Source organism: Eschscholzia californica, unplaced genomic scaffold (genome assembly GCF_041429995.1).
Source record: "Eschscholzia californica isolate CP2 unplaced genomic scaffold, dmEscCali1.0.p SCAF_5, whole genome shotgun sequence".
NCBI classification, from domain to species: domain Eukaryota; kingdom Viridiplantae; phylum Streptophyta; class Magnoliopsida; order Ranunculales; family Papaveraceae; genus Eschscholzia; species Eschscholzia californica.
Window position 1 is genome coordinate 39,123,220 of NW_028238472.1, and position 11,996 is coordinate 39,135,215.

The 11,996-nt window shown below is 35.1% G+C and overlaps 1 protein-coding gene across 1 annotated transcript; it reads left to right on the plus strand.

Annotated features, from left to right (window-relative positions):
* Window positions 1-4,614: 4,614 nt before the first annotated feature.
* LOC147539103 (acetylserotonin O-methyltransferase-like) lies at window positions 4,615-11,709 on the plus strand. The gene is made up of 4 exons (XM_086643071.1): window positions 4,615-7,287; window positions 7,489-7,773; window positions 10,057-10,833; window positions 11,212-11,709. Exons 1-4 carry the CDS (start codon window positions 6,523-6,525, stop codon window positions 11,506-11,508), a joined length of 2,124 nt encoding a protein of 707 aa, XP_086499197.1. The 5' UTR covers window positions 4,615-6,522; the 3' UTR covers window positions 11,509-11,709.
* Window positions 11,710-11,996: the final 287 nt, after the last annotated feature.

Below are 11,996 nucleotides of genomic sequence, written 5' to 3' on the forward strand. Positions count from 1 at the left end.
TGGGAATGGCAAAGCATTGCATTTGGTATCGGGGTACGGTCGCAGCTATTGCCGATATAACAACAGTGCGACCAGCTTGAGAAAGGAACGAGTGGTTCCATTTCTCGAGTTTGTTTTTAATCTGATGGATGATGTCATTAAAAACCTTCTTCTGAGCCTCAATGAATAGCTGAGCTCCAAGGTACTTCTCAGAGGTGGTCGCATATTTGACTTTGAGAGTGCGCATGATGATCCGCTTGAATTTCGGGTCAGAGTTCTTGGAGTAGAAGATTTTGGATTTATTGTAGTTTATCATCTGACCAGAGGAGTCACAGAAGGTGTTAAGGATGACTTTGAGAGTGTAGATGTTGTCTAGAGAATTTCTACCGAAGATGATGCAATCGTCTACGAAGAGGAGATGAGAGATAACTAGATTAGGGTGGTTGGTGGGGAAACCTTTGAAATTACCCGTGTCGTGGTCATCAGCGATTAGACGACTCAAACCTTCCGTGGCTAAAGTGAACAGGAATGGGGATAGAGGGTCACCCTGTCTAATACCTCTCGAAGGATAAAACGTGTCTCCCGGGCGACCGTTGACCAGCACAGCCATGGAAGAGGTGGAGATGCAGTTGTTGATCATTTTAATCCAAAGATCAGAGTAGCCTAGCTTAGCCAAAATATCAGTCAGGAAATTCCATTCAATACGATCAAACGCTTTGGACATGTCTAGCTTAAGACCAAAGTACCCTGTAGCGTCTTTCATCTTTTTGAGCGAATGAATAATCTCTTGACCAATGATGATATCATTTGATATTTGTCTCCCTGGAATGTAAGCAGCTTGGAAGGGGGTGATAATAGGAGATAATGTGTACTTAAATCTATCAGCCAGAATCTTAGTAATAATCTTATAAGTGGTATTAAGGAGGCTGATAGGCCTATAGTCTGCTGGGGTTTGAGGGGTGGCCGTTTTCGGGATAAGACAGATGTGGGTGTGATTGGCTTCAGGAGGCAACTCAGCAGAAATAAAGAAGTTTCGAACTAAGTTGTGGATATCCGGGCTAACCGGGTCCCAATTAAACTGGAAAAAGAAAGGGGGGTAACAATCGGGACCAAGAGCCGCGTCTTTTTTAAGACCCTTAATTGCTCGCTGTCTATCTCTTCATGATCGGGGAGGGTCGTGAGCTCTTGATTCTGAGAAGGGGTGATGGATTTATGAAAGAGGTTGAGAATTTTGGGATCTGGTCTAGTGTTGGCAGTGGTACTGATATTAAGGAGATGGGAGGTAAAGGTGGATTGAATGCTGCTGATCCCTTCTTGCCAGACACCGTTAGTATCCTTGATGGCCAATATCTTGTTGGTGCGTTTACGTTGAATGGCCTGCGAGTGAAAATATTTCGTGTTCTTGTCCTCTAAATCGATGAAGTTATTTCTGGACTTCTCCTTCCATAAGCTCTCTTGATATCTGTACCATTCTTCTAATTGATGTTAAGGCAACTTATCTCTTCTCTATAATTGCTATTCTGGAGAGATTCCGTGATTCTCTTAATATTAAGCTCAATATTACCAAACACTCTTTTGTTCCACTTCGTGAGATGCTTACTGAGTTTCTTAAAACCCACTTGAGATGTTGAAGTTACTAGTCCAATTAGAAGCTATAAATTCGTGGCAGTTAGGGTGGGATATCCATGTGCGGAGAAATTTGAACGGTTTAGGATGATTATGGTCTAAATCAGAAAGAAGGATGGGAAGGTGATCAGAACCAACAGCTTCAAGGTGAGTGATGCCGGAGGATTGATAGGTCTTCAGCTAAGTAAGGTTAGAAAGCGCTCTATCCAATCTCTCTTGAATCATGTTTTCTCTGAATTGCCTGTTGGTCCAAGTGTATGGAGTACCCTGATAACCCATATCCATAAGTTCAAGTTGGTTGATGTGGGGGAAAATCTTAGGGATCTGAGAATTAGAAGCATTAGAGCCGCCCCCTTTCTCCTCACTATCCAGGATATTATTCATGTCCCCAATAACTGTCCAAGGGGAAGTATTGTCTACTTTAAGGGAATCTAGAGTTTTCCATGGTTTAAGCTTATTCTTGTGATAAGGGCAACCGTAAAAACCTGTCACTATGATATGAGAGTTCGTGGATGTGTTTTCGATGCAAGCGTGGATAATATTGTTATCAGAGTAAAGAATATTGGTATTAAGGTGGTGTTTCCAGTACGATACTTCAACTTGAACCCACTTTCAACCCATGATCGAATGCACAAAACTGATTGTGCACTTCCATGTGGTAAGCAAATTCTTTGCTTACCAATCTCGTCACCTTTAGTAGAAAAAAATTCGTCGGGTGAAACAGATGTTGGTTGGACTGCCAAGAAATCTCTAGCCATTCAAGATACCCAAGGTTATCTTTAATTATTTAGGGTTTAGATGATTAATAGTTAGTAATTTCTAAATTTTGTATAGGGTATTTATGTCTTTCTTATCACTTATATTCATTTACAAAGTAAGTGCAAAAAAATGGTGGCCAATACGTGGACAACCGTTTTTCTTATATGGACAACTGTCTTATGTGGACAACTAAAATAATTAATTTTTTATATGGACACCAGTTTCTAAGGGGACAACTCTCTATTATTTTCACTCAAGTCCTCTTAGAATTAGATGTATTATTTTAACACCTCCCTCTTTCCTCATAACCCCTAAGTAAGTTTGGTCTTCTTCTACTACTTCATCTTCATCATCAACCCAAACTTCTAGAGAGAATTTTTTTGGAGAAGATTATGACATCAACAAAGGGAAGGGAATTGTTGAAGGATATTCCTAACCAGAAAGATCAGATCTAAAAACTCTAAAACCCGTTAAACTTTTAAAACCTAGAAATAAAAAATTTCAAAATCCTATATTTTTTTACAAACAAGTAGAGTTGATCGTGCTTCGTGGAAAATCGATAAAACACGAGAGATCTTAATTTCTGAGTTTTTGTAAAAAAAAAAAAAAAAAAAAAAAAAAAAAAAAAATCTTACTTGCCAATTTCGTAGATTTCCTACGAAAATTTGGCAAGACAGAAGGAAACTTGCCACGAAAATCTAGCATATTTTCGTAGATTTCTCACGAAATTCTGAAAATTTCTTCTTCACTTCGATTTTTTGCCTTAAAATCGTTTTGTATTCTTTCAAAATCCATCAATGTAGGGTTTGATTAAAACCCGTCTAGGATTTGAGAAAAAACAAAGGGAAGTAGTAGAAACTATAGTTCACTAAAAAACAAAGAGAAGAAGTAGAAACTATAGTTTACTAAAAAATAAGGGAAGTGGAGATTGATGAGTTTTATCTTCTTCATTCATCTAGGGCTTGATAAAAAACAAAAGGAAGTGGTAGAAACTATAGTTTACTTTTAGTAGCAGTACAAGAATAAGAATAAGACTAAGAAGAAGGAAGAAGAAGAAGATGATGAAGAAGAAGACAACTTAGGTTTTCAATTTTGAACTATTATTTTGTTAATGGTCCACAAGTTAGTAACTGTTAGTATTTAAGACTTTATGGAGTTGTCCCCTTATTAAATCAAAGTCAACTAAGTCAAGCATAATTGACTCGCACCGCGCTCGAAAATAGTTGTTCATATAAAAAAAACAGTAGTCCAAGTATTGGCCACCAAAAAAATAAGCTTCAAGTTGAAGCTTACTTTTTTGCACTTACTTTGGCACCACTTACAAGTGATTACTTTTTTACACTTACTTTGGCACCACTTACAAGTGATTTTCACTTATTAAGTGAAAAAACAAACGACCAAAAATTACCGACCCGCACTTAATAAGTGAAAATCACTTAATAAGTGCAAAAATCAAACACCTTCTTAGTCACAAATTGGAGACCAAAATGGATTTAACCTTATCTAGAATTGTATTACATCGAGATCTTGTATTAGAACTTCAGTTTACAGGGATGTCACACACGACAAATAGGAAAACATTAAAAAAATCGATTTGTTGGTCTATCGTGATCAGATCTAATATTTTACTTTTGTTGAAAAGATCAGATCTAATATTGGTATGTGTATCACATGCAATTAATATAATAAGCTATCCACCAAAATCTTCAACAAAAAAAAAAGTATCCAGCTAAAGTCATTCTTTAATTAATCATACCCTTAATCATAGGCACAATGATTAAGCTTGAATTCAAATGGCCCTTTCATCTCCCTCAATTCATATGGCTTGTGTACGATTCCCTATTGTGATTATTAGATCATCTATCAACATTTCATGACAGCAATCTGATCATTCCTATTAAAATTGTGTTCATTCAATTCAAAACTGATTGATTGTCAATAAGTAGACATGACTTTTTTTTTTTTGTTGAACTAAGTAGACATGACTTAGGTATTATATTTTTTTGTTCATATGGATAGTTTGTGTATGTAGGATTATTGTCACACGCACACTCATGTGGGACTTCTGTTGAACCTAACATGCGTCTTTTTCTTGAGTGGCGTGAAGCACCTATGGTTATTAAGTCTACAACGGGTCGACTTAACTTTGGTATGCCTTTTGGACATACAACTCAGATGCAGTTGAAATGTGTATGTAGAACATAGATAGTATATTGATGGTTATGTGGGTAGTGGGTCCTCTTTGTTCTCATGGGACTTCGCACGCTTACTACAGTTCCGTCTTATGATCTCACATAATCATCTATATATAACAATTGCAAAGAAACAAAATCATATCAAGTTTTCAAAACCAACAGTTTCTACCACACAACCTAGAAATTCTGTTCTCGAAGTAATTAATTAGGAGATCAAAATGGAAGATCAAGAACAAGAAATGAAATGGCAAGGCCAAATTTGGAACCATATATGTATGGAGTACCCTGATAACCCATATCCATAAGTTCAAGTTGGTTGATGTGGGAGAGAATCTTAAGGATCTGAGAATTAGAAGCATTAGAGCCGCCCACTTTCTCCTCACTATCCAGGATACTATTCATGTCCCCAATAACTATCCAAGGGAAAGTATTGTCTACTTTAAGGGAATCTAGAGTTTTCCAAGGTTTAAGCTTATTCTTGTGATAAGGGCAACCGTAAAAACCTGTCACTATGATATGAGAGTTCGTGGACGTTTTGTCGATGCAAGCGTGGATAATATTGTTATCAGAGTAAAGAATATTGATATTAAGGTGGTGTTTCCAGTACGATACTTCAACTTGAACCCACTTTCAACCCATGATCGAATGCACAAAACTGATGGTGCACTTCCATGTGGTAAGCAAATCCTTTGCTTATCAATCTCGTCACCTTTAGTAGAAAAAAACTCGTCGGGTGAAACAGATGTTGGTTGGACTGCCAAGAAATCTCTAGCCATTAAAGATACTCAAGGTTATCTTTAGTTATTTAGGGTTTAGTTGATTAATAGTTAGTAATTTCTAAATTTTGTATAGGGTATTTATGTCTTTTTAATCACTTTTATTCATTTACAAAGTAAGTGCAAAAAAATAAGCTTCAAGTTGGAGCTTACATTTTTGCTCTTACTTTGGCACCACTTACAAGTAATTTTCACTTATTAAGTGAAAAAACAAACGACCAAAAATTGCCGACCCGCACTTAATAAGTGAAAATCACTTAATAAGTGTAAAAATGGATTTAACCTTATCTAGAATTGTATTAAATCGAGATCTTGTATTAGAACTTTAGTATGGTTTGGTTTACAGGGATGTCATTCACACGACAAATAGGAAAACATTAAAAAAAAAAAATGGATTTGTTGGTCTATCGTGATCAGATCTAATATTTCACTTTTGTTGAAAAGATCAGATCTAATATTGGTATGTGTATCACATGCAAATAATCTTCAACAAAAAAAAAAAAAGTATCCAGCTAAAGTCATTCTTTAATTAATCATACCCTTAATCATAGGCACAATGATTAAGCTTGAATTCAGATGGCCCTTTCATCTCCCTCAATTCATATGGCTAGTGTACGATTCCCTATTGTGATTATTAGATCATCTGTCAACATTTCATGACAGCAATCTGATCATTCCTGTTAAAATTGTGTTCATTCAATTCAAAACTGATTGATTGTCAATAAGTAGACATGACTTCTTTTTTTGTTGAACTAAGTAGACATGACTTATATTTTTTTGTTCATATGGATAGTTTGTGTATGTAGGATTATTGTCACACACACACTCATGTGGGACTTCTGTTGAACCTAACATGCGTCTTTTTCTTGAGTGGCGTGAAGTACCTATGGTTATTAAGTCTACAACTGGTCGACTTAACTTTGGTACGCCTTTTGGACATACAACTCAGATGCAGTTGAAATGTGTATGTAGAACATAGATAGTATATTGATGGTTATGTGGGTAGTGGGTACTCTTTGTTCTCATGGGACTTCGCACGCTTACTACAGTTCCGTCTTATGATCTCACATAATCATCTATATATAACAATTGCAAAGAAACAAAATCATATCAAGTTTTCAAAACCAACAGTTTCTACCACACAACCTAGAAATTCTGTTCTCGAAGTAATTAATTAGGAGATCAAAATGGAAGATCAAGAACAAGAAATGAAATGGCAAGGCCAAATTTGGAACCATATATGTGGCAGTGTTGATTCAATAGTTTTGAAATGTGCAATTGAATTAGGCATATTTGATATCATTCACAGTTCAGCTGGTAGCTCTATGAATCTCACCTTATCTGAACTATCAAAATCTCTTTCCTTACTTTTTCCTAACAAACCCGAAAATTTATATAGATTGCTAAGATACTTATCTCATATGAATCTCATAACCATCACCACTGTTGAAGAAAATGAAATATTTTCATTGACAGATTTGTCTAAACTACTACTTAGAAACCAAGAGAAAAGTTTAAGAGATTGGGCAATTGGAATCACAGACGAATTAACTGTATCGGTTTGGCATGAACTTGGTAGTTTTTGTTCGAATACAACGGATTCGACACCTTTTGAGAAAGTTCACGGCAACACTGCATGGGAATTACCAGAAGAGAACTCAAGATTGAACATGGTTATAAATAATATGATGGCTAGTGATACAAGGTTGATTATGCCTGCATTTATACAAGGTTGTGGTAAGGTTTTCGATGGAATTACATCTTTAGTTGATATTGGAGGAGGGGTTGGTATTGCAATGAGTTATGTTGTTAAGTCTTTTCCTCACATAAAATGTACAGTTTTCGATCTACCTCATGTTGTTAATTCAATAACGGAATATCCGGTTGGTGTGGATATGGTTGGAGGTGACATGTTTGTGTCTATTCCTTGTGCAGATGCTATTTTGTTGAAGGTATCTATGCCCCTCTTACACTTAATTCTTATATACTATATGCTTCTCTCGTTCGTTATTGTTGTGAAGGTTATTTTGATTGAATAGTATAATATGTACGTCTTTCCATTAGAGAAATCATGATTTGAATCTTACTCGTGCTTATGAATTTGACTGATATATATTAGTGACAAATAATTTTTCAATTAATTTCTTTTGCAGTACATTCTCCATAACTGGGAAGACGAAGGGTGCACAAAAATTCTAGAAAAATGCAGAGAAGCAATTCCGGCTGAGGGAGGAAAGGTGATAATAATAGAAATAGTTATAGATCAAGATGGTGATGATGATAATCTTGCACAAGCAAAGTTAAGCCTTGATCTTGATATGATGGTTTGTTCAGGAGGGAGGGAAAGAACTAAGGATGAATGGAAAAAGTTACTTGAAAAGGCTGGTTTTAGCAGGATTGAAATTGTTCCTATTTGTACCATACAATCAGTTATTGTTGCACAACCTTAATTATTTGTGCCAATATTTGCTAATGAAGTGGTGGATAATGTTGGAGGTTCTAAGTTCGATTTCCAGAAGAAGTGGATTCTATGGTTATTGACTTAGGTTATTAAGGTATGAATAATGTTCTTGGGTTTTAGGTCATAATTTAGTTGGGCTATAGGTCCGTTATTGTAAGAGTTTGAATTAGGCGGTTATGCTTATCACATTTTTGGTAGGACACTCCTTGGACTCATTTCTTATAATTTGGCCAATCTGCATTTCAATGATGTCTCTTTGTCTGATTTTTTTTCCTCACTTATTTCTTCTTTTGTCAAGTTTTCCCAACAATTAGTTCTTGTGGTTCTCTTAGATTTATGATATATGGGGAATTAGGTCATGTGATAGTTCAATGGTAATTTGATTACTTTTTATGCATTCTTTTTGGATCATTCAAAAGTATACATCTTTACTGCTAGTAAATAATAAAAGAAAATGATTTAAGAAACCAAAAAAATTAGGGGCATGGAAGATAGTGTGTGACCGCACTGACCCCCTCATCCTAGATGTCCATTTTCTGAAAATGCTCAACACGAGACTGCACTACTATTACGAGACCATCCATTCTACCGTAACCCACAGTAGTAGCTCGTATGGTGTTTACATTCCAAGTGTTACGAGTTTCCATTTTGGCGATGACCAACCTTCTGCTTACCAAAATATGTTTTACTTAAGCGGCACATGTGTCTTTTAGTTATTTGTAATTTACAAACATGGTTTAGACACTAGTCTAGGGCCCTTCACACTAGTCGGAGCTAAAGTTTCGGGTCCCACATCTTACAATTCCTGTCTTCTAGAAAATTATACCACGGAATAGTAATTGGTCACTTAATTTACCCATCTTATGCAAAATTATTCCTCAGTCTTCAAGAGGGAGGAAAACTTGATCTTGATATGATGGTTTCTCAAAAATCGTAGGAACTTGAACGAGAAGGGACTTCAATATCCTTCTTTCTATCTAGCTTGGGAACTTCAAATCGAAGAATGGGACACTTAGGTTCTCGATTTGTACAGCAGATGATTGCAAACTCAGTTTGCAGTAAGTGATTCAAGAACAAACTACTTTGTTATTGTAACCTATATTTGCTTAAGAGTAAGTTGATCTTGATATGATGGTTTCATAAGAGTAAGTTGCTTAAGCAAGTTTATGATTCTTTAACCTAGATTTGTTCTTCTGAATAACCTAGATGCCTTCATTCAAATAACCTATATTTGTTCATTTGAATAACAGCATTTGGGGTTAAAGAATCTGATAGAAAAAATAAATAAAGAGCTAAGATGATGAAGAAGATAACGACCTTACAACTTAACTTTATTAGCAAATAGACGAAGAATCAAAAGATTTAGGCGACGATGAAGAAATAACTACGCAAAAGAAATCGAGTCTTTTATGAGTACAAACACATTAGAACAACTTCAAATCCATATGTAAATCAAAAGATAAAAATGATGACGAAATCGAATCTTCAAATCAGTACCATAATAACGACAAAGCTCACGAAATCGATTCTTGAAGGTTCGCCAGAAGAGTCACCATCGATTTTAGCCATCGTCTCCCTTTCGTCTCTCTCCCACCTCTTTCTCTCTCCTCTCTGCTTTTAGGTTAGAATTTTGGTTGAATTTTTTTAAAATTTTGACTTTTTTAGAAGGAAGGGCATTTACGATAATATAAATTAGATTTTTGACCTGATTGATAATTTTTAATATTATTTAAGACATGTCCACCGCCCTTTGGTGTAACGGTTGGGCACCCCACTTTAGCCCACAAGGTCGTGGGATCGAGTCTCGGTGGAAACGGCTATCGTGCTCATCACATCTTCATTGATGTATCAATGCCTTGTAAGTTGTAACGGCTAACATAGATCTTAGTATGTAAGACAAACAACAATTACCCATATTTATCTTAACACTTTTAGTAATTTCAAGAAGTAACTAACATTTTTTTTGTTGCTTATTATGGATAATATTTTGAATCAATTGGCCATTTTTTAAATTTAAATAAAATATGTATTCAACAACTTCCTTCTTGAATAACATATATGAGTTTAAACTCCCCCAATTATGGTTCTTTTACTTTTTTTATACAATGACCTCCACGCTTGCATCCCACGTGAATCATCACTTCATCTCTTACCTTATATCAACTCCAACTTCCCCCAATTTCTACAGTGAAATTCTAGAGAGAAAAAAAATCAGAACCCCTCTATCTCTTCTGTTTTCTTCCTCAACTCAAATTGAAAGAAGAAAAAAAAGATGGAAACCCAAGTAAGAAATCAAGAAGAAGAAATTCAATGGCAAGGTCAAATATGGAATCATATTTGTGGTAGTGTTGATTCAGCTGTTCTTAAATGTACCATTGAAATAGGTTTACTTGATACAATTCAAAATTCAAAAAAACCCATTACCCTTACTGAACTATCAAATTCTCCATCTTTATCTTCATTCAAAACCCAGAATTTATATAGATTAATAAGATACTTATCTCAGATGGATCTAATAACCATCACAACTAATGAAGAAGAAGAAACTTTTTCATTAACAGATATATCAAAATTACTACTTTGTGATCAAGAAAGGAGTTTGAAGGATTGGGTACTTGGAATCGACGACCAACATTCAATCAATAGTTGGCATGAGTTGGGTAGCTATATTTCTTCTCCGGACGATTCTCCGACCCCATTTGTGAAATTACATGGAAAAACAATGTGGGAATTAGCAGAAGAAGTACCAGAAGTTAATGAATTGATTAATAATGGAATGGCTTGTGATACAAGAATGGTAATGCCTGCATTTGTTCATGGTTGTGAGAAGATTTTAAAAGGGGTTAAGAAATTAGTTGATATTGGAGGTGGTACTGGAGCTGCCATGAATTATGTTGTTAAAGCTTTTCCAGAGATAAAATGTACTGTTTTCGATTTGCCTCATGTTGTTGCAACGGCGAAGGAGATTCCTGGTGTCGAAATGGTTGGTGGTGATATGTTTGAATCAATCCCAAATGCTGATGCTCTTCTCTTGAAGGTAAATTTTTTTTGGGAAATGCTCAGTTCACAAAAGAATTTGACAATTTTTTTGCCGAAATGATGGGGCAAGTCTCTTTTCAAAGTTTGACTGAATCTTGACTGTTAAGACATAATTCACTCGTAAAGAGTCAAAGTTTGAAAAGAATCTTGACACGTAAAGTGAACCCACCCTCTTTTTTTCTCATCCGATTAATGAACATCTCAAGGAGTTCATTCATCTGTTGGTTTATCTATTCAATCTCTAATCATAGGGCATCGATCATCTGTTTTTCTTGCTCGATTCTTATGCCAATTTCTATTCGTAAGTAGTTTTATATATCTTATTCGATAAATTTGCTAAATTTCATGGGTTCTTCTTCCTTTATATTTTTTGTAGTTCATGCTCCATAATTGGGTAGATGAAGAATGCATAAAACTACTAAAAAGATGCAAAGAAACAATTCCAAGAGATCAAGGGAAGGTGATTATAATAGAAATGGTGGTAGATCAAGATGAAGATGATTATGATCTAACAAGGGCAAGATTAAGTCTTGATCTAGATATGTTGTTGAGTTCAGGAGGCAAAGAAAGGACTAAAGATGAATGGAAAAATCTACTTGAGAGTGCTGGTTTTAGCAAGGTTGAATTCATTTCCATATTTGCAATTCAATCTGTTATTGTTGCTTATCCTTAGTTTAAGAGTAAAAGCAACAACATTTGACTTCATAAAAAAAAAGAATCACATTTGGAGTTTTAGGTCGGTTTTCGTTTTGGTTTCGTGGAATCAAATGGCTACTTTGTTTTAGTAATTTATGCTTTGTAATTTGCAACACTTCAAAACAATAAGGATTTGGAAGAGCTTAATTTTTCGATAATGGAGTGTTTTATTTCTTTATGTTGTTATTAGTTATGTACTTTTATGTTAGTGATGGTGGGATGTATTAGTCTCATTGATCTTAGAATCTCATACATGTTACAAGATTCAAGAATAGAAATAAATAAATTGGATTTGTTCATCAAATTCAGCAATTGAAAGGCATCTTTTGAGTTTTTAAGTTTCAATTATGTAAATAGAAATGTTAAAGACTTGGCTGATTTTTATTAGCATCAGGAAGAAAAATTAAATTGTAGAAAGTATAATCTAAATTCAAATATCTGAGAGTTTTTTTTTTTTTTATTCCT

What these genes read in the sequence shown, in the direction of transcription:
- LOC147539103 (XM_086643071.1), top strand. Translation starts at nt 6,523, where the DNA reads ATGGAAGATCAAGAACAAGAAATGAAATGGCAAGGCCAAATTTGGAAC. An exon ending in CAGATGCTATTTTGTTGAAG is followed by an intron (nt 7,288 to 7,488) that starts GTATCTATGCCC and finishes TTTCTTTTGCAG; the next exon opens with TACATTCTCCATAACTGGGA. An exon ending in CTGATGCTCTTCTCTTGAAG is followed by an intron (nt 10,834 to 11,211) that starts GTAAATTTTTTT and finishes TATTTTTTGTAG; the next exon opens with TTCATGCTCCATAATTGGGT.